At 37.8% G+C, this 24,593-nt stretch overlaps 4 protein-coding genes and 1 long non-coding RNA gene across 5 annotated transcripts; 2 read left to right on the forward strand and 3 right to left on the reverse strand.

The window, feature by feature from the left end:
* Positions 1 to 1,547: 1,547 nt before the first annotated feature.
* LOC103426784 (MLO-like protein 4) lies at positions 1,548 to 6,446 on the reverse strand. The gene is made up of 14 exons (XM_008364860.4): positions 6,080 to 6,446; positions 5,740 to 5,797; positions 5,406 to 5,635; positions 4,994 to 5,110; positions 4,836 to 4,893; positions 4,610 to 4,716; positions 4,146 to 4,220; positions 3,725 to 3,810; positions 3,535 to 3,584; positions 3,320 to 3,360; positions 3,037 to 3,207; positions 2,908 to 2,943; positions 2,687 to 2,754; positions 1,548 to 2,551 (listed from the first exon to the last, which is right to left on the reverse strand). The coding sequence occupies exons 1-14, from the start codon at positions 6,197 to 6,199 to the stop codon at positions 2,113 to 2,115; spliced, it is 1,656 nt and encodes a 551-aa protein (XP_008363082.1). The 5' UTR covers positions 6,200 to 6,446; the 3' UTR covers positions 1,548 to 2,112.
* Positions 6,447 to 7,941: 1,495 nt separating this feature from the next.
* Positions 7,942 to 8,509, reverse strand: LOC114823757 (uncharacterized). The gene is made up of 2 exons (XR_003771704.2): positions 8,311 to 8,509; positions 7,942 to 8,198 (listed from the first exon to the last, which is right to left on the reverse strand). It is a non-coding gene; the product is annotated as an uncharacterized lncRNA (long non-coding RNA).
* A 1,010-nt stretch (positions 8,510 to 9,519) lies between these two features.
* On the reverse strand, positions 9,520 to 14,967 carry LOC103426785 (receptor homology region, transmembrane domain- and RING domain-containing protein 3). Its single transcript, XM_070811522.1, has 13 exons — positions 14,744 to 14,967; positions 14,456 to 14,616; positions 13,839 to 14,066; positions 13,289 to 13,687; positions 12,733 to 12,830; positions 12,415 to 12,443; positions 11,973 to 12,117; positions 10,969 to 11,149; positions 10,755 to 10,854; positions 10,441 to 10,520; positions 10,285 to 10,355; positions 10,122 to 10,175; positions 9,520 to 9,843 (listed from the first exon to the last, which is right to left on the reverse strand). Exons 2-13 carry the CDS (start codon positions 14,574 to 14,576, stop codon positions 9,676 to 9,678), a joined length of 1,674 nt encoding a protein of 557 aa, XP_070667623.1. The 5' UTR covers positions 14,577 to 14,616; positions 14,744 to 14,967; the 3' UTR covers positions 9,520 to 9,675.
* Positions 14,968 to 14,983: 16 nt separating this feature from the next.
* On the forward strand, positions 14,984 to 17,949 carry LOC103456235 (rRNA (cytosine-C(5))-methyltransferase NOP2C). The gene is made up of 9 exons (XM_029090490.2): positions 14,984 to 15,118; positions 15,389 to 15,533; positions 15,649 to 15,739; positions 16,024 to 16,221; positions 16,347 to 16,576; positions 16,759 to 16,890; positions 17,072 to 17,139; positions 17,233 to 17,294; positions 17,717 to 17,949. The coding sequence occupies exons 1-9, from the start codon at positions 14,994 to 14,996 to the stop codon at positions 17,848 to 17,850; spliced, it is 1,185 nt and encodes a 394-aa protein (XP_028946323.1). The 5' UTR covers positions 14,984 to 14,993; the 3' UTR covers positions 17,851 to 17,949.
* A 901-nt stretch (positions 17,950 to 18,850) lies between these two features.
* LOC103456207 (oligopeptide transporter 7-like) lies at positions 18,851 to 23,617 on the forward strand. Its single transcript, XM_070808117.1, has 6 exons — positions 18,851 to 19,374; positions 19,470 to 20,046; positions 21,393 to 21,962; positions 22,163 to 22,418; positions 22,582 to 22,764; positions 22,846 to 23,617. Exons 1-6 carry the CDS (start codon positions 19,335 to 19,337, stop codon positions 23,425 to 23,427), a joined length of 2,208 nt encoding a protein of 735 aa, XP_070664218.1. The 5' UTR covers positions 18,851 to 19,334; the 3' UTR covers positions 23,428 to 23,617.
* The last annotated feature ends 976 nt before the right edge of the window (positions 23,618 to 24,593 follow it).

The following is a 24,593-nucleotide window of genomic DNA, read 5'->3' on the forward strand; positions in this document are numbered from 1 at the left end:
TAAAGAGGTATTCGAAACATATTCTAAATATCATATCGTCATCCATCGGATATTCTACAAGAACATGGGTTATAGGAAAAATAGTAATAATTCAAAATAGCCTCAGTAAGCATGTTATCTCAAAGCGTTTCATAGAACATAATCATTAAATTATGTTTTTCCATGTATGCATTTCTACTATTAAAACATGCATTTTTAGAAGGGGTCCACTCACAATACTTCGCCGCCGATGAGCCACACAACTAGCGAAGACAGAAACGCCACTATAATTGTCTCTAAGCACATAAAGAGTCCAATAAATAAAACTATATAATAGCAATCGAATTTGGAAAAACGGACATTGGAAACGGATTCAGAACATCGAATTACCCTAAGAAGGGTCCCAGATAAATTTCGTAAACGTCAATAAAATATTTCCTGAATATTCTCCATAAAGGGTTTTGGGCCGACTAGGGTTTAGGGTTAGGACTTGGGTTAGGGTTAGGTTAATGGGTTAGAGAATTAGGTTGATAAAAGGCCTAAGGTAAATAATTGGGTTTAGAGTTTTTAAACTAAAAGGGTTTATTGGGTTAGGCCCTAGGTTTTAGGGCTTAAAGCCCTGGTTCAAAAGGCCCAAAGGCTTTTAGCCTAAGGATTTCTGAGTTCAACAAGGGAACGGGTTGAAGGCCCTAATTTAAACATGGCCCAAAGGCCTTTATAATTAAACAATTAAAATTAAAACAAAATAAAAGAAAAAAGGGTTTGGGTTGGGCTCGGATCTAACGGGCCTAAAGCCCCAGTTCTAAATGGCCTAAAAGGCCTGGGTTTTCTGGAATGTGGGTCGCCGGACCCATTCGAAAGAGAAAGCCGGATTCGGAAGGAATTTACACAAAGTTTAAACGGCCATAACTTTGTCAATACTTAACGAAATCAAGTGATTCAAAAACAAAAATTGTAGCCCTCGAAGAGACGAAGAGAATGGTACCTCACAAAATGTATAACTCGCCGTGATGTGGCCGAAAAATGCCTCGAAAGCCTCGGAGGTGGCCGAAAACTTAGTAAAATTCAAATGAGTATAACTTCTTCAATACTCAACGAAATTGAGTGAAACAAAATGGAAAGTTGTAGTTATAAGTGAGGCAAAGAGATTGATACCTTGCATGCTGGACAACGCGTTGTATTTTGGCCGGAAATTGCCTCGAAAGTGGCGGTCTGCGTCGGAGCTCGTGTACGGGGCTTCATGGTTCGACTTCCAAGATGCCAAGACTATGGTTGAGTTCGTAGCGACGAGATAAAGACGATGGTGATGTTGAAATTGTGATTTGATGATGATTTTAGGATATGGGTTATGAGTGTGGCACGGTTAAGGAGAAGAAGAAAGAGAGAGTGACGGAGAGTGACGGGAAAGAGAGGGAGGAAGTAGACCAAAAAAGGGATGGCCCCACGTGGCACACAATTTAACACCAAAAACAATTTTAAAAGAAAATAATACCCAAAACAAAATGAAATTACATTACTTTTAGGGATGGGGTTTTACATAACAATGTATTACTAGACGTAAATGCCACTTGATGTGAAGATGCATCTTTAATCAAGATATTAAAGAAATTTAGAAGCTCAAAGAGTGGAAAAATATTTGAACCACATTATTGCTAGCTTATTGTGAAACTAAGCTACCCCCTCCCTCTTACAAAGTTACAGATAATATCGTTTGTTCAAAAAAAAAAAGAGGAAAATATGTACTAGTCGAAGTAGCAAAGGCATTGTAGTCACTAGGAAGGCCATTTGAGGGTATGTGCTACAAAATCAAGGTCATCACGTGGAGCACCAGCTGCAGCAAGGGCATCAGAGGTCTGCTTAACAAGCTGAAGATAGTCAGACACGGATAGGGCTCCTTTCTTCAAATTTTGAAGCTTAGCTTTGAGCTGCAGCCAGTGGGATCTACTAATACCACCAAAACGGCTCTCCAGGTTGAGAACATAGAGTAGGCGCAGTGGTTGATCCAACGGTGTAAGGGAGAACTGCTTCAGAGAGGCGCAGTGGTTGTAACATTCGGACGCTAAATGATTAATTAATGTATCAAAGTGTATACAAGCAGTCTATATCTCTTGTGATACTCCAACAAAGAAAAGCTTATGGTGGAAGGAGAGCCAATTCATCTTTTATGTTACTATGATCATCGTGATGGTGATCACCCTCATCGTTGTCATCGCTATAACTGTCGTAAACTGGACCAACAGAGAGAGGAGTTTCTAACTTCTCATCTCCGCCCTGCAGATGTCGGAAAGATGTATTCTGTTTCTTGAAGGAACTTCTCTCCGAAGAGTTTGAGGAAGAACTTTCTAGTTTGTGAGTTTCATCCACAATAGAATCGGATGATGTTGATGTCCTCACCAAGTGTGTAGTAGCAGTGGATGAAGTACCTTGTCTGGCCTTCACTCTCCTTTTCCATCCATGTAGCGAATTTCTTACATTTTCGGATACTACAGATTTCTTGAACCTTGAACCCATCTGTGTGATGATAACATAGAGTGGGAATGTTATAAAGCTACACCAGAACTGTGTGACAACCCTGCAGTGAGTGATCAATAAGTCATCAGCATTTATATCTATGATATCGAACCACATTGGCGCAATTTGCAGACAATGAACTAGACCTGAAACACATCAGTTGCAATGGAAAGAGCGAAAAATGCACATTACATACCCAAATGTCAAGCGAATCACAAGGAAAGTACGGTTGTCCATGAAACACAAAGGTTCCTTAATTTCCCACTGGAAACAAAATATTTGAATCAGCGATTCAGCATCACAAGGAACTAAAATAAGGAAGCTTCGAACTTTTTTAATTCAGAGGCCCGTTTAAGATGAAAACTAAAAACTAAAATGGTTATCAAATGGGCCCTTAACAAGTCATTACATTCATACCAGGGACCAGATGAAAGTTGCCATCTCGAGGGCATTCTGAAAAACAAATGCCGGTAAAATATTAGGACAGTGGGAATTAAATGTCATTAATTTTAAGATTTGAAATGGATGCAAGTGTCTAGTACTCACCTGGAAGGATATCAGTTGTATTACACGTAAAAGAAGCCAGGGCTTCTTAAACCAGAAGAGCTCATCTCTTAGTTTAAACTGATGATTTTCCATATACGGACTTTCTTCCATGATTTCGACAGCCAGCTTTACCACTATTCGGTGCAGTTTTGTACCAATAAGCAGGATCAACTGATGTGGGAGTCATGAAAGAAGGGAAACAAAAAGAGAAATTATGCAGCGTTACTTCGAAAAATGTTGAACTTTGGAGAAGCTCAAGGAAATTTGAACATTAGTGACTTACAATGGCTGGAAGGAAGGACAGCCAAAAGTAAAGGTTGCTTCCTGAATGTCAGTAACAAAGTTAAAGCGCGTGGTAAGATTAGCTTGACAGCTAAAATGTATCAATTTTTTTCCAGGAATTTTATCTGCATAAATTTTAATTTGGGTGACAATTGTTATCCTTTGAGACCATAGTCAAGCATTGGTATAAGCTTTTCGAGACAAAAAGAAAATTACCATGAAAATCTAGAACAACGCAACAGATGGTGTAAATCCAAAGAGGCAAACTGCAAAATAAGTGCAAAAAAATGTAATTACGTTCACCAGAATCTCTGTTGAGATGAATAAATTACTAAATTCGTCATAGAAATAAACTTTTACAAAAAAAAACCAGTTTCCGAAGAAGAGTAATAAGTAAAAAGTTTACCTGACACCAACAATATCCCGAAATTCTTCCTCCATGCTGCGAATCATATAATTATGGAAATCATACGACAAAGGAAGTTGATGAGTCTACATGAAGGAGGGGAAACACAGCAGAGTCAGCAATGCAAAGCAAGTCCTGTGATATTTACTCGCACATTCTTTTGCACTCTGAATGACTCAATATGTAATAAAAAATAAAAAATAAACATAAAGCAAGCTATGATACCGTGGATATGACTTATTTTCCATAAATGTAACAGTCGTAAAAAGAAATTAATATTCCAGATGCCATGGCAAAGCCAACTTTTCTACTATAACCGGACTCACCATGTGAAAAAGCATGCAGATATGAATATGAATTATACAAGTACCGTAAATGCTCAAGAAAGACAAAAAAACATTAAGACTAGAACAGAATGTACAGTGATGAAGCCGAAGCGCAAAGCCATGTAAGAAGACCGGTTTATAGAACTCCAGAACTGGCGGCTGAAACAAAGCTGCAAATTGGGTTGAACAAAGTTGATGGTAAAGAAAATCATAACAGCAGATAAAGCGACTCTGAGAGATAAAAGTTTAGGAAACTGCAGTTAACATAGCACAAGCATACATTGCAAATAGCCAAATAGAATATCATTGATTGAAATTGATTGTCCTACGTGTAAATGAACGACGAGGTTAGTTTTAAGCAATGTTGTAGCATCTGTGGAGAATGTGATAATGCCCAAATGCGTGCAAATGTGGGGTCTGAGACCTCAAATTAAAATTTTAAGATACATTTCTCGGTCAAGATGACAAAACAGAATCACCATCTAGCATATAAATCACAAAAAAGTGATAAATTCAAGTGTACGGTTAGATCCATTAAGAAATTAGGATGTGAGAATACCAGCCAAACAAGAACTCTGTGCTGACTCCATGGATGGGATGTGTGGTGACATATGAAAGTAGACAATCTCCTCATTCTTTGAATACCTGGTTGACCTTGCGCGGTATCTGAATACAGGAAACAAAAATGATAGGGCATCCATGACGTCTATAATTTGTAAGGCATATCCAAAGTTACGTCTGGTAATCATGGCAATTCTGGAAATCAATACAAACAGTTTTTTCACCTTCTAAGGTCTTAATTGCTTCTTTGGCTTCATTTTCCCATACTCTCCAGCTGTATAACTGCATAAGATTAGGAAAATGCGCTTAGTTTTCCTGTAAATAGGACGGCACAACCCCATGGACCATTAGAGAAGTTTGATCGATGATATGACATAGTTACCTTAATCATGGCTAGGACAATGGCTACGAAGCTGTAAAAAACATGGGTGATGCCGAGCACAAACATCAAACGGTGAAGCTGTTCAAGACTTTGTTGAGAAGCAAAGGATTCGTGACCCTAGCAACCATATAACAAGATATGAAACAATCTTCGTGTTTATTGCTTTCTATTGGGGCCAATCAGATTTCACTGAGTACCATGTGACAAGCAATTTTTCAACTAACATGCAAGCGAATGTTGTCACATGTGAAAGAACCATAAACTCTGTCATCAAGATTTTTCAAAATGATCAATACACAAAATTAGAACAAGTGATTGCTGAGATTCGCGCGGGAGAATATATACACTTAAAGTATTTCCAACTACAACTGCATTAAAAGGAATTCATTATGCCATGAGCAAGTGAAATTACCTCAGGACAATAGCCGTGTTGAGAACCAGCCTTCACCTGTACTCTGGAGACTGAACTATTCAAATTACCCGAAGTCGGAACAAGAACATGTTCAACAGCATTCAAAAATTCACTCTCCGATGCACATGGAAAGAACCGGCTGCTCATAACCGACGATTTAACACAAATCTTGGCCACAATGATAATGAAGTGACTCATCAACAATGACATAACCCCAAAAAGCATGAGCTCTGCTTCAACAACATTGACAGCCAAAAGGATGAGTCGAAATCATCTTAACAAAGATTAGTACAAATTGAATGAAGAACAAAAAACCAATTCCTAAAATTATTACCTTCTTTAATCTTCTGCAGAGCAGCAATTAGAGACTTCCTTTTAGTCTTATCCAACCACTGCCACAAAGTAGGGGAATAATATAAGACTCTGAGATAATACGATATTCTAAACTACTCTAATTTAGATTGAGGATCAAACTTGATGAAAAGGGGCGGACACACCTGAAGTTTTTCTTTAAATAAGGACAATATTCTAAACTACTGCAATCTACGGATCGAACTTAGATAAAAGGGGTGTGACTAATTGGCTAAACTCACTAAGAAGAGGCACACGATTCAAGGAAAGGTAAGCAAACACCAAAACAAAGACAAACATTGAAGATTTAAGATCAAAATTACCTTTCCAACCCGTTCCAAAGAGCCATTGAAGAAGAACCCAAGAACAACCATGACACAGGTCACACAAGCAACCGTCCATGTTGGGGTTTCAGCCAAGGATCTTCCTTCCCTCTCCTCCATTTTTGACCAATCCCAAACGCAGAAAAACCCAGAAGAACAACTTCTGCTTTTTTCAAAAGCTATCTGCTTCCGCTTGTCTGATGAACCAGAACATTAACACTAACAATGGTACGACTGGTTGTTACATGGGTTAATTGCAAGCCATTAATGGGCTCCGATTAGGTGGTGGGTTGCTGGGATTGTGGGGTTTCCATGCCCAATACTGAGAAGTGCACCAGCAGAAAATTTAAGGAAACATGCATGGAATATTGTCACGAAATTATACACTGACCCAATTTCAGCATGGTGGGTGGCCACAGAAATGGGCCCCACTAGCTGACACTAGCAGTATGCATGTTTTGAAGTTGTCCCTTGACCACAGCATCTCTGGGGCTTTGAGCGTGTTTCTGTCTTTCATGCTGACCGTGTCAATATAATACTGTTTAGTTAGCATTAGTTAGCATGTCGCATTGATTGCAAGTGATCATTTACCTGAATGGTGCGTAAAATCAAACTTTGTAAGTGACTAATCTCATATGAACTAGACTTGATTGCTGAAAATTCAGCAGTATCTCTTGTTGCCAACCAATCACGGTTGAACAGGTGTTCAAGTTGTGAAATTTTTAATCAATTTGGACACGTATCTGGCCGTGATTGGTTGGCAGAAAGAGATGTTGTGCAGCTAAGTCTTTTCCATCTAATATTTAATCTAAAAAAATTTATCGTTTGGTAGAAAAAAAAAAAATGTCACATTGATTAAGAAAATTAATAAAGGATATTGGCAGGGCAAATTTAGGATCGTATTCTTCTGGTGCATTTTTCTACCATATATTTGTTTAAATTAAAATAAAGTTAATTAATTGAAAAATTAATCATAGTTGGTGTATAGGACATATGGCAGTCTAAGGCATGATAAATGCCCTTTATTTTTCTAGAGATTGCATGTTGAATATTGAATCTTGTAAGCGTCACTTCTCTGATTCTTAATTGGTTTTGGGTTGAATGTTTATATTTTAATATGGTGTCATAGGAGATTATTCATGTCACAAGCAGTCTTACGTGCTTCCTTGTTGAGACAAGTCCACATGTGAGGAGAAGCGGAAAGTTGTGACATGTAAGATGACGTGTTAAGAGTATTCTATGTTAAATAATGAAAGTTTGGCGTGATAAGTTTGAAAATAACCAGCACATTTGTACACATGTTTTGAATTAAATGCCAACATTACAAGAACAAAGTTATTTAAACACATAAAATTAACACATTTGCTAAGACGCTCACTTTTATTAGAATTTAGAGTGGCAACTAATTTGTTAATTTTGGGTCTGTAATTAATGAGTTGTCGACCACCTAGCTATATTCACTGTGGTATATCTATTATCGGCCATGGTTGTTGAGAAGATTATAACAATCAATATTGTCTGGGAAGCGATTTCATGGATTTTATATAATATAAGAGAAATGCTAAAGAGATTCTCTCAAAGTTGGACTCTCTGCTGCCTCATGTTTATGACATAATTTTTTATTATGTTGGCATGAGAATTGTGCAAAAAATATGAGTTGGCGGATAGTAGGGGTGGCTTGAAGGGACCGGACCGGACTCGCTTGAAAATACAACGGGCTAGGGCGGGGCGGATTATACTATTTTCAAACCGAGAACCGGACCTAACTAGGCATGTATAAAATGGGCCGGTTCCTAAGGGTCCAACGGGTACCCTATTTTTTTTTCCTTCTAATTTTCAATATCTTCTCAAAACAATAACTGTGAGAAGATGTATCAGAATAGCATTGCAAATATGATAAAGAAACAGACAAAATCAAAGCATGGGTCATATTGTAATCCATTACAGAAACCAGGTGTTCTAATAGAAACCCCATCTAAGCGTTTGGCAACAAAAGAAAAACGAAGAAAGCGTCGCCGGAGCACAAGCTGCACAAATCCAACTTCCTCGCTGGAGAGAGAAAGCTTGAGTTGACCACATTGTGTGCCTTCTCAGTTCTCTCCACCACTCCCCACTACAGCTGGACGACTCAAACAGGGAGATCCGATTGAAAATTTCACAACTTTTCACAAATTTTGTAAATCAAAATTCAGAAATTGACGAAATTGGAAGAAATGAGGGAAATGAGTTACCTCGGTGTTGAGATTAGAGAAGGAGTTGGTGGGGAGGAGGGCGGTGGCAACATATCATTTCTCGGTGGGGTGTGGGTGTGGTGTGTCTATGCTCCGGGAAGGAGAGTTGCAGAGATAGGGGAGAAGAAACAAAGTAGAGGAATGAGGGAGAAGGTTCGAGAGATTGGGGGAGGGGGAAACATGGGGAAGTGGGGTGCGTGTGTGTGTGGAGTGTTCTAAAGAGTGAGAAATGTCACAGCCCACGGGGAGGAACAAAAAGAAGTGGGCCTGGGAGAAAGTAACAGTACCCATTACGGGGGTATTTTTGCAAATGGGTCGGTCCGGGTACCCGTTTTTCTATACTTTTGGAACTGGCCCGAACCTAAAATTTCAAAGGCCCGCCCCGCCCCACCCCGTTTCTCTTTTTTAAAATTAGGATCCGCCCCTACCCTCGGGCCTAGGGCCCGTTTGCCCACTCCTAGCATATAGTGTATGAAAAGTCTCAATTTTGAAAGTCGTCTTAGTATTTCTCATAAATAGAAGCCCAGAGGTGGCATTGATGATTAGGGAAAAAAAAACTCCAACATGTATTATGACAAGCTGAGTACTTGAAAAATTCTGTTGTTCATTATGATAAATTTTTCAAAGTATCGTTTTCAACTGGTTATAATACGAGTGGAGGGACACAGAAAAATATATTATTTCATCCACTTGTATTATAACTTGTGAAGTACGCTTTGAATACTAGGCACTTGGAAAAATCTCTCATTGGTTAGACGGCTCATTTAAAATTGTGAGATATTGAATTCAATTACAAATGTATATCAAATAGCGAAAATTTTATTATACTCCAAGAATTCTTACTTCATTAAAACTAATTGTAGTTGGAGTCAACATAATGTCTTTTTACGGTAAAGACCACGAAGTGTCCCCACACCCAAAGGATGTGACTAATCTCTGCTCGAGGTTCGGCTTGCCTCTGGCCATAAAGTGCTCTTAGTTGGTTTCAACCCCTACCAGAAAGGTACCAAAGAATCTGCCAACTGAAGGTGACAATTTGCCAATCGCACCACACCTGGTTGAATCAACAAAATGTTTGAATACTTGTGAATTCATACCTTTCTAGTAAGGCTCAATTCAATCTAATCGTGGCTAGTTCTGATATTTAGAGGCTTTGGTATGTTCTTTTCGTGTTTAAATAATTTAAATAAGGTCTCTTGAAAAAGAGGATGAGAGTCGAACTCTTTTCGATATTTGCAATTACGTAGCCAAGATTGTATTCCCCTTACTCATACTTGGGAAGTGATACATTCTTAAATATCATCCACTATATATATACACCGAAATTCAGATTACAGATACATATGTTGCTTGCCATGTAAGAAACTAGAGCTCTTCTTTTGCTTTCTTCTGCTGGTCTACATCTTCTGCCTTTTTCGGTTGCACAACATCTTCTGGCTTTTTCCGGTCAGCGTCTTCCGGCTTAGTAACCGGAAAATCATGCTCGATCCAAGCGAGATAGCCTCCTCCCATGTTGCTCACATTCTTGAAACCCTATCATTTCATTGACAATGTTCTAAGAATTTGATAGAAATGAAAGAACAAAGATGAGCGCAGTGAAAGGTGGAAGTATACGCACAAATAAAACCGGTTTCAAACTTTTAATAAAAAATAAACGAAAGGGACAATAAACTGTGGTTGTTATACGACTTATTGTCGATTTAGTTTAGTGCCTTCCAGTTTTAATTCTGATTAAACATCTGTAATCAGTTCTATTTGTACGTATTTCGATAAAATATGCAAAAAATGGATACGGATTTGAGAATACTTACAGCAGCCAGAAGATCAGCAGTTGCATAAAGGGATCTAACACCACTTTGACAACCCTGTAAATATAATTATTTCACATTCAGAAATTTACCAGTAAATAAATGTTCTTGATTCTTGGTAAAAAGCTACAAGATAACCCATGAAAGTAAACAGTAAGAAAATTACCACAACAATAAGGTCATCTTTGTTGCAGGCAGATGAAACCTCTTCCAAAAACTGGGGATTTTTCACCATACCTGAGGTAGAAGAACACATGAAATTGATGGTAAATAGAAATGAAAACTAGTGAAAACATTAATAGCTAACAGAAGTTACAGCCACCTTTAGGTGTATTGAACATGTAAGGAATGTTCAGAATCTTCTTTGTATCCACATGCCCTTTCTTGTACTCCTCCTCCGTCCTATTATAAATACCATTAATTAAATTCCTCATTGAAAAGTTATCATTTAATACTACGATCTAATAATATTTATCATTACTTATAAGTTAAAGATCTTAGGTTTGATTTTCGTTAAATACGAATTTGAACCACATTATTGCTAACTATTATGAGGCTAAGTCCATCCCCTCCCCCTAAAGTTCCCTAATTTGAGAAAGATCAAGAAAAAATGAAAGGGGAAAGAGAGCTCTTTACCTAACTTCCAAATAACCATAGCCAGATTCGAGCAGATGTTTTGCTTCTTGAACATCAACGGTGACAACTTCCGATTCCGAGCTACAGCATAACAGAACAACTATATAAACAAACCCAGAAAGCAACCCGGCAAACCAAGAAAAACCCATATCACAATTTGCAATACAGAACTCAAGAAATTAATTTTCTGAAAATTTGGATAGAAAAGGGCCACCTTCCAATAGAACCCATGAGGAAGAACTGGTGTTATATAAGTAGCTCTGGTTTTTGTGAAATCTGTTGGCTGTTTGGTTGATTTTCCGGGAAAAACCAGCTGAGGATGGAAAAGGTGGGCTGAGGAACCTTACTGCTGCTGCGGTGTTTCGTTTTTCTGTGGGGAAGACCGGAAGAATTCCTTACAGATGGGGAGCTAAAGCTACTTGCAGTTTCAATCATGGGTCCACATAACATCGTGCCGCCTAATGAGAACCCACCTTTGATGTGAACTTCAACCAAATTCATAGCATATGTCCAATCATGGGTTATGTATGTTATGACTTTATGAGAAATTCTCTGCGGATGACGTCCGTTGTTTCTTAAACATGTTACAGCATTACTACTTTCCTACTAGTCACATTCAAAGTGTCCAAAAACATTTTCTTTATGTTTTTAATGAGTTATTTCTATATGTGCATCAAATTGTGATTCACATAAATTATTATTTTTTCTTTAAACTTGCAGTTATTGTAATATAATTATACGAGTATTCAACCAAAAGAATCTTTAATATTTTAATGTGACCTGATTAATAATTTAATAGTATAACAATGGATTTGGACTTTGTGGAATCCATATCCATCAAAATCCACTAATCAATCTCTTGATAGGGCAAATTGCTCAAAATGCTATTTTATTTAAGTAGATCTTGAAATTAATATTTCTAAACTCTTGGATTACATGCTTTGTATTGTATCGAATCCGACTAACATACTAGATACCTTTACACCTAAATTATATATACATATTTACACCTAAATTACTATTTCGTGACACCACCTGAGCTTCATGCAACACATGCGGCAGATTGCAGAGGGTCATCAAATTTCTGGTGATTCATATGAACGGATCTGCGTCGAGAGCGCAGGTTTATTCAAGATGCGTTCAAGGTGTACGCTTTCACGGAAACATTAAGCAGCAGCTGTTACTGATATTTCCATGGCAGTGTAGACAAATATCAACCTTATGTCTCTTCAATCCACGCAATGGAACACATTCGAGTGGCGTTTGTATGGATGTCCACAAAAAACAGGAGCAACCCTGAAAAGAAACAACAGACACAATGTTGGATGTGACAATGGTGATGACAGAAGAAGCCTCATGGTTGCTAGAAAGTAGGAACGCGCCTTAGGCGTGGATTACAACTGAAAAGCATTTGGAAACCAAAAGGGATTGCTGTCACTTCTATAAGTCAAATGATAGAGATTTGTAAAATGATTTGGCTTTGATTTGCATCAAAATGGCCAGCGCAACAGTCCAAATGCCAACAAAGTCAGTCTTTCAAAGGACCTCAACATGTCCAGCGAATCTCGTCCATAAAAAGGTTATTCATCCTTTTGTTGGAGTACGAGGGAAAAACTTTCAAACTAACCTCGATACCTTGAGAGTCATATTTTCCATTCGCTAATTGTATAACCAGGTTTTTCTCTTGATCTGCAAGAAGAAATAACCAAATTTTCAGTATATAATAAAGGGAGTTTTAACGAAAAGTCCGCGGTACTATTCATTTTAACGAAAAACCACATTTTACACTAAAAAGTCAAACTTGGTACTATTCACTTTACTCTTTATTTTGTCCTTATCATTAAAACTCAAAATTTTCAAGCCCTTTTCATTAGTTTTTCTTATAATTAAAAGTAACCCCACAACCTGAACAATTCAAACAGTAAAAAAGAATCATCCATCAAACACTAAATAGCGAGGACGGGCCCAATTCTCTTACCTCAGCATTCGCAATTTTCTTTCTTATATCGTTCTTGCACACGGGGCAGTTTCTCCCCCATTTTTTCAGCCATGAATCCACACAGCTTGAATGAAATTCTGCAAGTAGCTCTCAAGCTGATTAACAGACATCAACAGACTTCGAATAACAAGGTGAGGAAGTAGATCTAAACTACAATTAACCTTTCGATTAAGGCCAAAGTCAATTGCCTAATATGATGATGGGCATGAAATGTCCCTAACCCTATAAGGTTATGACCAACATAGGATTTAACAGCATGGCGATAATAGCAGCTTCTCCAAGTTCTTTCTTCTTAGACTGGACACGTGTTCTAATACTTGTGATCACATGTCCACAGTATGAAAGTTCAGCGCATTACAAACCCAAGTTCTTCTACAATGTAATTTATGACCAGTTGAAATTCTTCTGCGGTATCATCAAGGTAGGAGGCAAACATGTACTATGATGTCAAACATTTATGGCTTGATGGAACTGACACCGCAACTATGATGAAAATACAAGGAATATTAACGTGAGGGAACATCTTATAAATTACCATGTTGGCAGGGGAGAACTTTAAGAATTTCGGAATCTTTGTAATTCTCAAGGCAGATGGCACAAGTTTCTTCAGTGTGGCATTCATCCAAACCGGCAGAACTGAATGTGAAGCAAGGTAGAGCATCCACAATCTTGGTATCAGCACTTTTAGGAAGTTGGTTTCTTCCTTGAGTAGTCCAGCTCCAGTTTCTCTGAGCACAGAGGGCAATCACAAGGAGACCCAATACAGTTAGAAATGAGATGAAACATACAGCGAACACCGACCAGGCCTTTTCATTTGGTAATACGAAGATGCAGCATTCCCCTTCTTCCCCACGAGCATGTTCCTTTAGCATTTCACCAGATGCTTTGGAAACAAATACAGCACGAATTGTAACATTCTTGCTGTTTATCGTCACTGATAAAAGAGGACGGCAATCATTATAAATTATAACAGCTCAACGTAGACTCAATACAATCTTCAACGACATAAGAGGAGCCCAAAATGAAATCGAACAACACAAATATAACAGAAGTAAACAGAAATTTCAAGGGACATGGTGACTCACTGTGAACCAATTTTTCTCTTCTATTATCGTAAACAATCACAGCATGAAATCCGGCATTTTGAGCGTGTTGCACTTTATCCTCAAAAGTACATTCACCTCTTTCTACTAAAGCAAACCTTGTTATATCAGTTTCATTTGATTGAACACCATAGCGCAGAGGCAAGCAGGCATCCAAAGGGTCTGCTACAAGCAAAGCTCCACATATTTCAGAGCCGCCGACAGCAACAGCTATCACAATATTCAGATTTCAATGATTAGTAAAAGTACTTGGTCTAAAACTAAAAGTGATCATCCAAATATAATCTTGTTCAAGGGCATTTGAATTGAACCCATTTCGAATATATTTGATTTGAGTTGAACCCATTTCGACTTTTTACGTTAAGCTAAGGGATCGTTCGATAACCATTTCAGTTTTTAGTTCCCATTTCTTTCCGAAATAAGTGAAAACAAAAATTCGAAATGGTTATCTAATGACCCCTTAGATTAACCAAAACCTGAAAATTCCGAAACGGGTTCAACTAAAATCGAAAGCTGTGCTAACTGAAGAGACAAAAGGAAGGAAAGACTAGTTTTCCCACATTTTCTCAGCAACCAAACAGCAAAAGATGGAAAGTTACCATATTTGGCGGGAAGGTCGGGGATAAGAATTCCAGATGGTTGGAGAACAATGTTAGCTGAGCTAAGTTGGAGAAGCTGAAGATAAACAACCACAAAGAATCCCACTACGGCTTCCCTCATCTTCCTCTCTGTCTCTCTCTCTCTCTCAGCTCCAAATTACCTAAATTAAACACAAAATTAACAAAAAAAAATAATCAAAATTTATTGAAATTCATGAATTCAAGCAATTAGTGACTAAATAAACCGAAAATCGAAAACAGAAATTGAAAATAAATAAAAGGGCATACCGATTCAGTGAGCTCGTAAGATTAGCGAGACTGAAAAACCCCAGAAGCAGATGGAGAGCTGAAAATTGCCAAGTTTCCAACTTTTCAACGGTATTTTCTACTGTATTCGAGCTATACGCTGTCGTTTAGGGTTTTGACCTAAAGCGCTGCGTTTTGATCAGTAACCATTAGCCGCCGGAGTTGAAAAGCTTCGGTTTTTAACACTGATCTGATTTTTCAGTTGCAGCTTTCGAATCTGTCTGCGAATTTCATGGAAGAAGAAGAAGAAGCAGCTTCGAAGCCGGCGCTGCCGGACGCCTTCCTCGATTTTCTGAAGGAGAACGGGTTGGACCCTTCGATTTATTCGGAGAGCCAATCGACCCCACGTTACATAAGGTACTAATTCTCTCTGTGAATTTATTATTTGATAAATACTCGTAAATAGAACCGTTACGAACTTTTAATCAAAAATTAGAATACAACGATATTAAACCAACAATAAATCATATATAAATTAATTTTTAGTATTTTTCATTGTATGAGTGCTTCGGTTCGGTTTTTGATTAAAAGTTTGTAACTTTGTTGATTTGTGCATGTTTGCCCCTGCTGTTTTTTGCATGTGTTTTTGTAATGGAAGAATTGGGTTTTGTTTGTTATGATTGAAAGGCTGAAGCCCGGATTCGAAGATCGAATCGAAGAGATTGAAGCTGAGATCAAGTGCAAGCTTGAAGAAGTGGAATGGTTGCCTGGATTTTATGCTCTTCCGCCGGATGTTCAGATTGCTAACTCAAATGCATACCGGGAGGGGAAGGTGAGGGGGGAATTGGGCAGTCGGGTTTTGTTTTTTTACTAGCAAGAAAGTTTCGGTTTTTGCGATTTTTTATTGCAAGATTATGAGTTTGTGTTCGTTGGATTTTGGGTTTTAGATATATGGAATTGACGCGGCGTCTGGTGCTGCTGTTTCAGCATTGAGTATCTCAGCTGGAGATCATGTTCTTGACCTTTGTGCTGCTCCTGGTAAGTTGTTTTCTTGTTTCTGTTTGTTACTATCGTAGATTGCGTCGAATGGGAGTAAATTGATTTCGTAAAATGCAATGCTTAACGTGTAACAATGTGTAAATTTATCAGCTTTTTAAGCCAGTTGAAGATTATGAGCAAATGCAACTAATTCCGTGTGAGATGTATTTGACAATATTCATGTGCGAAATCTGATTCAGTTGTTACAATGATGACTTTTTTTCTTTCTTTTTTTTTTGCAAATGGCTCACTTTGCTTTCTTCTCGTGTATGTTCTATCGTCAGGTGCTAAGCTTTGTATGATATCAGACCTTCTTGGCAATTCGGGTTCTGTAACTGGTGTTGATGTTTCAAGCCATCGTTTAGCAGCCTGTAGGACAATGTTACAGAAATATGCATTGGGCAATCGCTGCCGACTATTTGTTGCTGATGGGACAACTTTTTCCCTCGTACCCACGAGAGTTCTTTCAGATCCAAAATCATGTAACTGATCTGAATCCACATATACCTGAAGCTTCATATCATATGTGGAGTGAAAATCATAAGAATGCTATATCCAAGCATGTTTCTGTTTTTAATATGTTGTCATTCTGTCTAGAATTATGCAGGTGAATCTACTTGGGAAGAAAATGTGACATTCAAGGAGTGGACATCTAGGAGACCATGGAAAGAAAGGAAAGAAGCAGCTAGGGTAAGAAAAAATGGTGCCGTTCGGTCAGGGAATCAACTTCCAGAGCTCATTTATTATGGCCGCCACTCTGGTGTGGCTGGACTGACTAAAAGTGAATTGTACCAAACTTTTCGTGACAGCGAATATTTGAGCTGCGGCTATGACAAGGTAATACTGCATTTTGGTTCGTTCTTTAAACCCGCCTTTACAGGTCTCTTCACTCTTTCTATTTCCGTATTTTTTTGGACAATCACTAACACCATTTCCATATCTTTTATGTTATTTCTTTGTCGTTTAACGTCGTTTATAGTTTCATTGAAGTTTGCTAAGTTAGCGGGATGTTTATTCAGGTACTAGTGGATGCAGAGTGCACTCATGATGGATCAATTAAACATGTCCAGAAATTCGAACAGTGGGGATGGGAAACTCTTCAACGTCGTGTACTGGATGCAGAAAGAAGTGATAGCCTCACCGTGCTTCAGGTATCTGATTTCAGTTTCTCTCAAATGTATTTGCGAACTATGCTACTTCATTTATTATTATTACTTCTCTATTGTAATTTTTCCCATGTGCATTTAATGGCAGAATTCTAGCTTCCTTGTGCATCGTCCCCTGTTATAAAAATGCTTAGTAAAGTGATGAAAATGTGTCTTTGGTTTGCAGTTGAAGCTCCTAACCAATGGTTTTCGATTGCTAAAATCTGGGGGGATTCTTGTTTATAGCACTTGCAGGTGCCTTCTGTTGTTTGCTCCTTTAACCTTTAGGACATTACGCATAAAGGATATTCGCTTGTATTTTGCTAATTTTCGTTTTCTGTTGATTAGTTTGACAGTTGCTCAGAATGAAGACGTGGTAAAGCAGTTTCTTGAGGGAAATCCTTGTGCGGGTAAAGTCCTTTGTGCTTTGTAATATCATTAGTGATGGTTTAAGTAATTTACAGCCTGCAACTTATGGGTATGGTGACTGTATTAAACGATTAAGTATCATTTTACCTGTAGCAGAACGGCTAATCAAAATTAGTTTACCAGACATGATGGTTTAAGTACTTTGTTTTTTCGTTACATTTTTAATGTCATAAAGAAACCAGATAACAATATCTACTCTAGACAAACTCATAATCAGTTGTTAATCCCATACTATCTACATTACATTACGAGCTGAAGTTGTTTCTACGACTTTCTCCTGCTCGCGCAGCTCTTGCATCTCTAGTTCGTACTCTATGAACAATTTATCATTACATCAGAGTATAGTCATATCATTTTACACGCTGATATCCCTGTGGTTCATCGGTTCCTTCTTATTCCGCAGAGTTGCAGGTGATAGATGCTGCTGAAAATTGGCCGTGCAAGAACGGGCGAGTACCAGATACCCTGCGCTTTGATCCCGTGACTTCAAAAACGAGCGGACTGTTTGTCGCAAAGTTCTCGAAATTGACCATTTAATCAAGTTTTAGTTGTACTGCATTTTCTTTTCGTTTCTTTGCACTGCTGAATAGTTCAGACAACCATTTAGCAAGGCAAATGGCATTTCAGCTTTCCTCCCCTCCTTTTTTTGGTAAATAAATGTGGCTCCATGCCCAACAAAGAGAAACTAAAGCAAAAAAGCAAAACATCAAGAGATCTAGAGATTCCATCAGCGTTCGACACCAATATATTATGACAACATGCAAGAGCTTGATCGAAATAAACTGGACTAAGAGAATACGACAAACTTAAGTTAGCTAGTTCATTAGTCACAAAACTCATCTCTTTTTATGCAATTAAAGTTTTGTTGAAGTATTTTCCCCGGATAGTGTAGAAGAACTATACCAAATCGGTCGGGCTTGTCAAGAAACTACTAGATCCTAACGATAATCGGTAAGGCTTTGTTATGTTACTAGTTTAATACCTAAATGACAATTTTTCTGAAATGTCTAGACTACTTAGTACGGAAAATGAATGATCATAATTGAATTTAAAAAAATAATTAAAAAAAAACTCTATTTTAGCTTACTTGTCAATCTAATGGTTATAAAACTGGATTATCTAGTAGTCCAGGCTATTGAAGATTCACCTCCTAAACTATACGAAGCCAAACTGTAATGTTAATATTAACTTGATTGCTATTTGAGGATTAAATCAAAGTAAAACTAATGAAAAATGTTAGAAAACTTTGAGTTTTAATGATAAGAACAAAATAAAAGATAAAGTGAATAGTATATGATTGATTTTTTAGTCTAAAAATATGATTTTTCGTTAAAATAAACAATACCAGAAGTTTTTTTTGTTAAAATTCTCTTAAATCAAACCAAATTAGTTCAAGCCCATTCCTACCAATAATGTTTGGAGGGAGCATTTAGGTACGTACACTGCGTGCATTAATTAATAAATAACAAGTGGAAAGTACATCCCCAATAATTGAAGAAATTTTTGGTTATGATGCGAATAAGGACGGTATATCATATGTTTTTATACAAGTAGTGAAAAATTTTAATTTTTAAGTTATTAACTTTTTAATACATATAACCTACCATTTATATAGAAACACATAATATACTATCTCGTGTGACGGTGAACAATCTCTCTAATAATAATTGGTACGTGTTTTTTGTTCTATAAACTAATAAAGACTGAATCTGAATCAGAAAATGTACGCGGCCGGAAATGTGTACAGATTCATCCGACGTAATTACATATGCATACTTCAGTATCCAAAACCAACACGCCGTCGTTTCATCACGTTGCATTATTAGCAAGCCTCCAAAAAGCTTCAGGACAAACTCGTCGGTAAATCCAGGTCACCGCTGACGTCTCTCAAGAACTGCCAGTCAAACCCAGAATATTGCTACAAGGTACACACAAGCTCCGATCAAAAAGGCTCCAATCCTCGTTTTTCGGAAACCAAAACGTCCACGTTTCACATTCTCGTTTAGCGCTCGGAGGAGCAGATGACCGGCGGCAGCGGCCACGAAATCGCAGCTCCTCTCAGTAAGCAAACGCTCAAATTACAAGTTTCTCCTTCTTTTTCGCCAAATTTACATTTCTAATTCCACTAATTTCCCTCCATTTTGCTATCGCCGCAGTTCCGAAGACTCAATACGATGCCTCCGCCTCATCTCCGCCGCCGGCGGACGAGAACTCTCCGATCGAGCAAGTCGCCCTCACCGTTCCGGTCACCGACGATCCCTCCCTCCCGACCGTCACTTTCAGGACATGGACGCTCGGAGCCCTCGCGTGCGTTCTACTCTCCTTCCTCAACCAGTTCTTCTGGTACCGCCGCGAGCCCCTCTCGCTCACCTCGATCTCCGCTCAGATTGCGGTGGTCCCGCTCGGCCACCTCATGGCGTCGCTGATCACGGATCGAGTTTTCTTCAAGGGGCGAAAATGGGAATTCACGCTCAATCCGGGACCCTTCAATGTGAAGGAGCACGTGCTCATCACCATCTTCGCCAACTCCGGAGCTGGGAACGTCTACGCCATCCATATCGTGAGCGCGGTTAAGATCTTTTACAAGAAGAACCTGTCGTTTTTCGTTGCGCTGCTTGTCGTTTTGACTACTCAGGTGTTGGGGTTCGGGTGGGCCGGGCTGTTCCGGCGGTACTTGGTGGAGCCCGCCGCAATGTGGTGGCCTCAAAATCTCGTTCAGGTTTCGCTCTTCAGGTAAACTCGCCTGATTTCTTCATCCACGTGTCGTTTCATTAATGGCGCATGTAATTGTTGGTCTACGTAGGCTCGTTGACTAGCCAATGGTCAAACCAATTTGCTTATTATTGAGCGATATATCTTTTCTCAACATCAGATGAATTAAAAAAGATCAATAAAAAAAAATAACAAATTGTGTCGGATGTAAAAATGAACGTGTAAATAACACTATCTTATTCATAGTAATACGCCTTGTCTTGGGCCTTTAGGTAAGGGTGATTTTAATTAAGAGTTTATTCAATCAAGATAAATGAATTTATAGAAGTCATAGTATTTACTATTCAATCAACATTTTAAAAGAGTTAAAGTCTATAGCGATCTAAGTGTATTAATTCCGAATTTTGAAGTAGTTAATAAAACTCTTTATGTATTAAATTAGGATTTGATCTGAAGTATTTTTAAAATAAAGGATTTTAATAGATCTGAAGGGATTTTATAGTGTTGTTTAGGCTTTATGCGTCTTAAGATTTTTAATGATTTCACCCAAAATTAACATAGAGTCTATGGAACTCCATTAAACTCCATGAATTAATAACTATTTTAAAATCTTTTATAGTAGCTTAGGGTTTCCATAAATTTATAAACTCTTGAATTTATTTATTTAATACAAGCTTAAACTCAAGTGCATATAAGTCTTCATCCGCTCTAACCAATATAGCTATGCTTCCGTCTATAATTAACAAGTGGTAGTTAATTACCTATTAGTTGTGATAATTGATGCTAATATTATCTAAACATGCTGGTTTAAGTAATTAGAGGAAAAATTACAATAGAAGTTACTATAGCAAGGAAAATGTAGGGGCCAGAGTTTGCAACTTTAGTAGTTAAAAGCATTTACAAACGATATTTGGGGGAAGGGGGATTCAAAAGCGAAACTAAGGTGTAAAGAAGAATACTCATAAACCAACTAAGCTACAAACCTCTTGCTATGTTAGCCTTCATTTTTATCATAAGTAGTATTTTGAACACTCTGGCATTATTAGGGGTCTCCATATGCTACATAATATGTTCACTTATTTTTCCTCAAGATGGGGCTTTTCTAGCATAATAGCATTACTTGTTAGGCACGTCTTGTAACGTTTTCAGAGAATATTTTCAGAAAATGGAATCGTGAAATTCATGAACGTGCTTTTTCAAGATCCGAGAATGTGTAATTCTTGCTGCCTATTTTTCTTTGCAGTTGGTTTTTAGTGTAATACTATAAGACTATCAGCCTCTCACTTAAGTAGTATAAACGAGAATGTTGAGGAAGTCATGAATCATGACTGCTCTGTGTGGTTTGTGTGCATGTTATGTATTTACAGGGCACTGCATGAGAAAGAAGAGAGGCCAAAGGGTGGATTAACAAGAAACCAGTTCTTCCTCATTGCCTTCACTTGCAGCTTCGCTTACTATGTCCTTCCCGGTTACTTATTCCCAATGCTAACTTCCCTTTCCTGGATCTGCTGGATTTTCCCTAGTTCCATCCTGGCTCATCAGCTCGGTTCAGGACTGCACGGTCTTGGCATCGGTGCTATTGGCCTCGATTGGTCAAGTATATCCTCTTACCTCGGGAGCCCACTTGCCAGTCCGTGGTTCGCTACTGCCAATATTGCTGCTGGTTTTTTCCTTGTGATGTATGTCATTACTCCTGTGACTTATTGGCTCAATGTATATAATGCCAAAACTTTTCCCATATTCTCGGATGATCTGTTCACATCTACTGGCCAAAGCTACAACATATCAGCTATTATAGATTCCAACTTCCGCCTTGACATTAATGCATACGAGGGAGAGGGCCCCCTCTATATGAGCACCTTCTTTGCTATCTATTATGGCATCAATTTTGCCTGCCTTACTGCCACTATTGTTCATGTTCTCCTCTTTAATGGGAGGTAAGTGACACTTTACACATTCAACTGCTGCTGTCTGTTCAATATTCTCTAAAGCAAATTTTCCATAAGTTGTATTAGAATTCTTCACTTAAGCTCGGGTTCTGCATCAATATATGTGCAGTGATATCGATTCTCTGGTGAAATAGCTTATATATTGTTATACATTTTGCTCACAAAGCCTTATTGTATCGAGCGTGCAGAGACATCTGGCAGCTAAGCAAGTCTGCCATCAACGAGAACAAGATGGATGTGCACACAAAGCTCATGAGAAAATATAAGCAAGTTCCTGGATGGTGGTTCATGTGCATCCTTTTGGCTAACATAACCGCAACCCTATTTACTTGCCATTATTACAATTATCAACTACAACTGCAATGGTGGGGTGTCTTGCTTGCTTGTGGTCTTGCCTTGTTTTTCACTCTTCCTATTGGAGTCATCAATGCCACAACAAATCAGGTGTAGTATCACGCTCCTTCTCATATTCTGCTTTTTTTTGTTTTGAGTTAGGATTTTATTTACCTTTCTATCCACTTATGTCATCCAATCTTTTGTCGCACGCGTCTTTCTAGCTTTGCATTTTTATTTCTCTAGCATTAACAATCTTTTCATTTCCGAACAGATGCCAGCGTTGAATGTGATCACAGAGTACATCATCGGGTATCTGTATCCAGGATATCCAGTTGCCAACATATTGTTCAAAGTTTATGGATACATAAGCATGAAGCAGGCCATCGCATTCCTGGAAGACTTCAAGCTTGGGCACTACATGAAAATTCCTCCCAGAGCAATGTTCATGGCACAGGTTAGCATCCTGTGTTTTTCTCTTCTCAAACATATTCGGAAACAAAAAAAACTCACCAAGTTTCATCAAATTTCTTGTCAGGTAGTTGGTACTGTTATAGCAGCGTTCGTCCATTTAGGAACTGCCTGGTGGCTTATGAGCACAGTCCCAGACATATGTGATAGGGCATTACTACCATCAGACAGTCCATGGACTTGCCCGGGCGACCATGTCTTCTACGATGCTTCTGTTATTTGGGGTCTTGTCGGGCCTCGCAGAATATTTGGTAATCTTGGCCACTATTCCACCATCAACTGGTTTTTCTTAGCTGGTGCTATAGCTCCTGTCCCAGTTTGGCTTGCTCACAAAGCCTTCCCAAGCAAACATTGGATTAAACTTATCACCATGCCGGTGCTCTTTGGGGCAACAGTTAACATGCCTCCGGCTACTGCTGTCAACTACACCAGCTGGATTCTCATTGGATTCGCATCAGGGTTTATCGCTTACAGGTATTATCGCGCCTTGTGGAGTCGCCACAACTACGTGCTATCTGGAGCTCTGGACGCCGGATTAGCGTTTATGGGGGTACTTTTGTACTTGTGTCTGGGGATGGAACATGTTAGCTTGAAATGGTGGGGAAGCAGTCCAGATGGTTGTCCTTTGGCTTCTTCCTCAACAGCCTAATGAGTTACAGCTAAAACATGCCCCCTGCTGCAAGAAAAGTTGTATGTGTTTTTTTTTTTTTTTTTTTAGAACAGAAATGTTGTATGTTTGATATGCATAATTGTGCGCTTAGGGTAGAACTGTAAATAACTTGTGTAATAACTATTGTTAATTGATTATTTGATAGCAAATACCAATTCATTTTTGCTAACCTATTGTGAGGCTTAGGTTTGATTCTCGCTAAGGTAAATTTGAATTATATTATTGCTAAACCATTGTCAGGCTTAGTCCACTCTACACAAAAAAAAAATAAAATAAAATAAAATTACCAATTCATTTTTTATTGCAAGCGATGGTTCTAATTTGAGCTGCATTTTGCTATGCATGAATGAGAGCATTTTGCTTAGAAATAGTGATATTGACTTGCCATTTACAAGTTTAATAAATGGATACTTTGGATACGGTTCCTAATTCTTAACATTCTTTGACTAAAACTTTAACGGTATTCAAAGTTTGATCAAAGTCTCTTGACTTTGTACACCTCATTATATTACAATTAATATTTATATTTTTATAGTTATGACATTAATTGTTTGATATTTTATGAGATTTATAATCCTATAAATTCAAAATCCCTTATTATAATACTATTAGAAACGGTTACAATAAAAAAAATTCAAACATTTTGATTGAATAAATGGATAAAAACTATGTAAAAATAAGAAATAATAAATGGCAACAGAATGTATCCATAGTGTTAAAGAAATTGGTAAATTTTACAAAAAAAATTGGTACATTTCACATATAACAAAGTGGTACATTAATAAAGAAGAATGGGTATATTATAAATTATTTAAAGTACAGATAAAAGATTAAAAAATTATGAGTACAAATGAATTTTTAAAAAATATAGGCGCTAAAAGAAATTAATACATGGGTACAAAAAAACCTAAAAATAAAATACTACAAATCTAAAAAAATGTTGCAAATTAAAAGTGGGTACAAACTAAAAATATAAATATATGATATACAAAGTTTAGGCATAAAACATAAATATACCATATGTAATTTTTTCTATCATTGATTAAATATACAATGTCATGTGACGGTATACACATGGGTACAAACACAAATAAAACTTTAAAAAAGATGGGCACAAAAAGAAACTAATATATGGGTACAAATTA

This window comes from Malus domestica, chromosome 02 (assembly GCF_042453785.1).
Source record: "Malus domestica chromosome 02, GDT2T_hap1".
Lineage (NCBI taxonomy): Eukaryota > Viridiplantae > Streptophyta > Magnoliopsida > Rosales > Rosaceae > Malus > Malus domestica.

What these genes read in the sequence shown, in the direction of transcription:
- LOC103426784 (XM_008364860.4), bottom strand. Translation starts at nt 6,199, where the DNA reads ATGGAGGAGAGGGAAGGAAGATCCTTGGCTGAAACCCCAACATGGACG. An exon ending in TCTGCAGAAGATTAAAGAAG is followed by an intron (nt 5,636 to 5,739) that starts GTAATAATTTTA and finishes TTGTTGAAGCAG; the next exon opens with AGCTCATGCTTTTTGGGGTT. An exon ending in CAACTTTCATCTGGTCCCTG is followed by an intron (nt 2,755 to 2,907) that starts GTATGAATGTAA and finishes TTTTGTTTCCAG; the next exon opens with TGGGAAATTAAGGAACCTTT.
- LOC103426785 (XM_070811522.1), bottom strand. Translation starts at nt 14,576, where the DNA reads ATGAGGGAAGCCGTAGTGGGATTCTTTGTGGTTGTTTATCTTCAGCTT. An exon ending in GTGGATTGAAGAGACATAAG is followed by an intron (nt 11,150 to 11,972) that starts GTTGATATTTGT and finishes CCCCATCTGTAA; the next exon opens with GGAATTCTTCCGGTCTTCCC. An exon ending in CTCATGGGTTCTATTGGAAG is followed by an intron (nt 10,855 to 10,968) that starts GTGGCCCTTTTC and finishes TTGTTTATATAG; the next exon opens with TTGTTCTGTTATGCTGTAGC.
- LOC103456235 (XM_029090490.2), top strand. Translation starts at nt 14,994, where the DNA reads ATGGAAGAAGAAGAAGAAGCAGCTTCGAAGCCGGCGCTGCCGGACGCC. An exon ending in TGAGCTGCGGCTATGACAAG is followed by an intron (nt 16,577 to 16,758) that starts GTAATACTGCAT and finishes ATGTTTATTCAG; the next exon opens with GTACTAGTGGATGCAGAGTG. An exon ending in TGAGGGAAATCCTTGTGCGG is followed by an intron (nt 17,295 to 17,716) that starts GTAAAGTCCTTT and finishes CTTATTCCGCAG; the next exon opens with AGTTGCAGGTGATAGATGCT.
- LOC103456207 (XM_070808117.1), top strand. Translation starts at nt 19,335, where the DNA reads ATGACCGGCGGCAGCGGCCACGAAATCGCAGCTCCTCTCA. An exon ending in GTTCAGGTTTCGCTCTTCAG is followed by an intron (nt 20,047 to 21,392) that starts GTAAACTCGCCT and finishes ATGTATTTACAG; the next exon opens with GGCACTGCATGAGAAAGAAG. An exon ending in GAGCAATGTTCATGGCACAG is followed by an intron (nt 22,765 to 22,845) that starts GTTAGCATCCTG and finishes ATTTCTTGTCAG; the next exon opens with GTAGTTGGTACTGTTATAGC.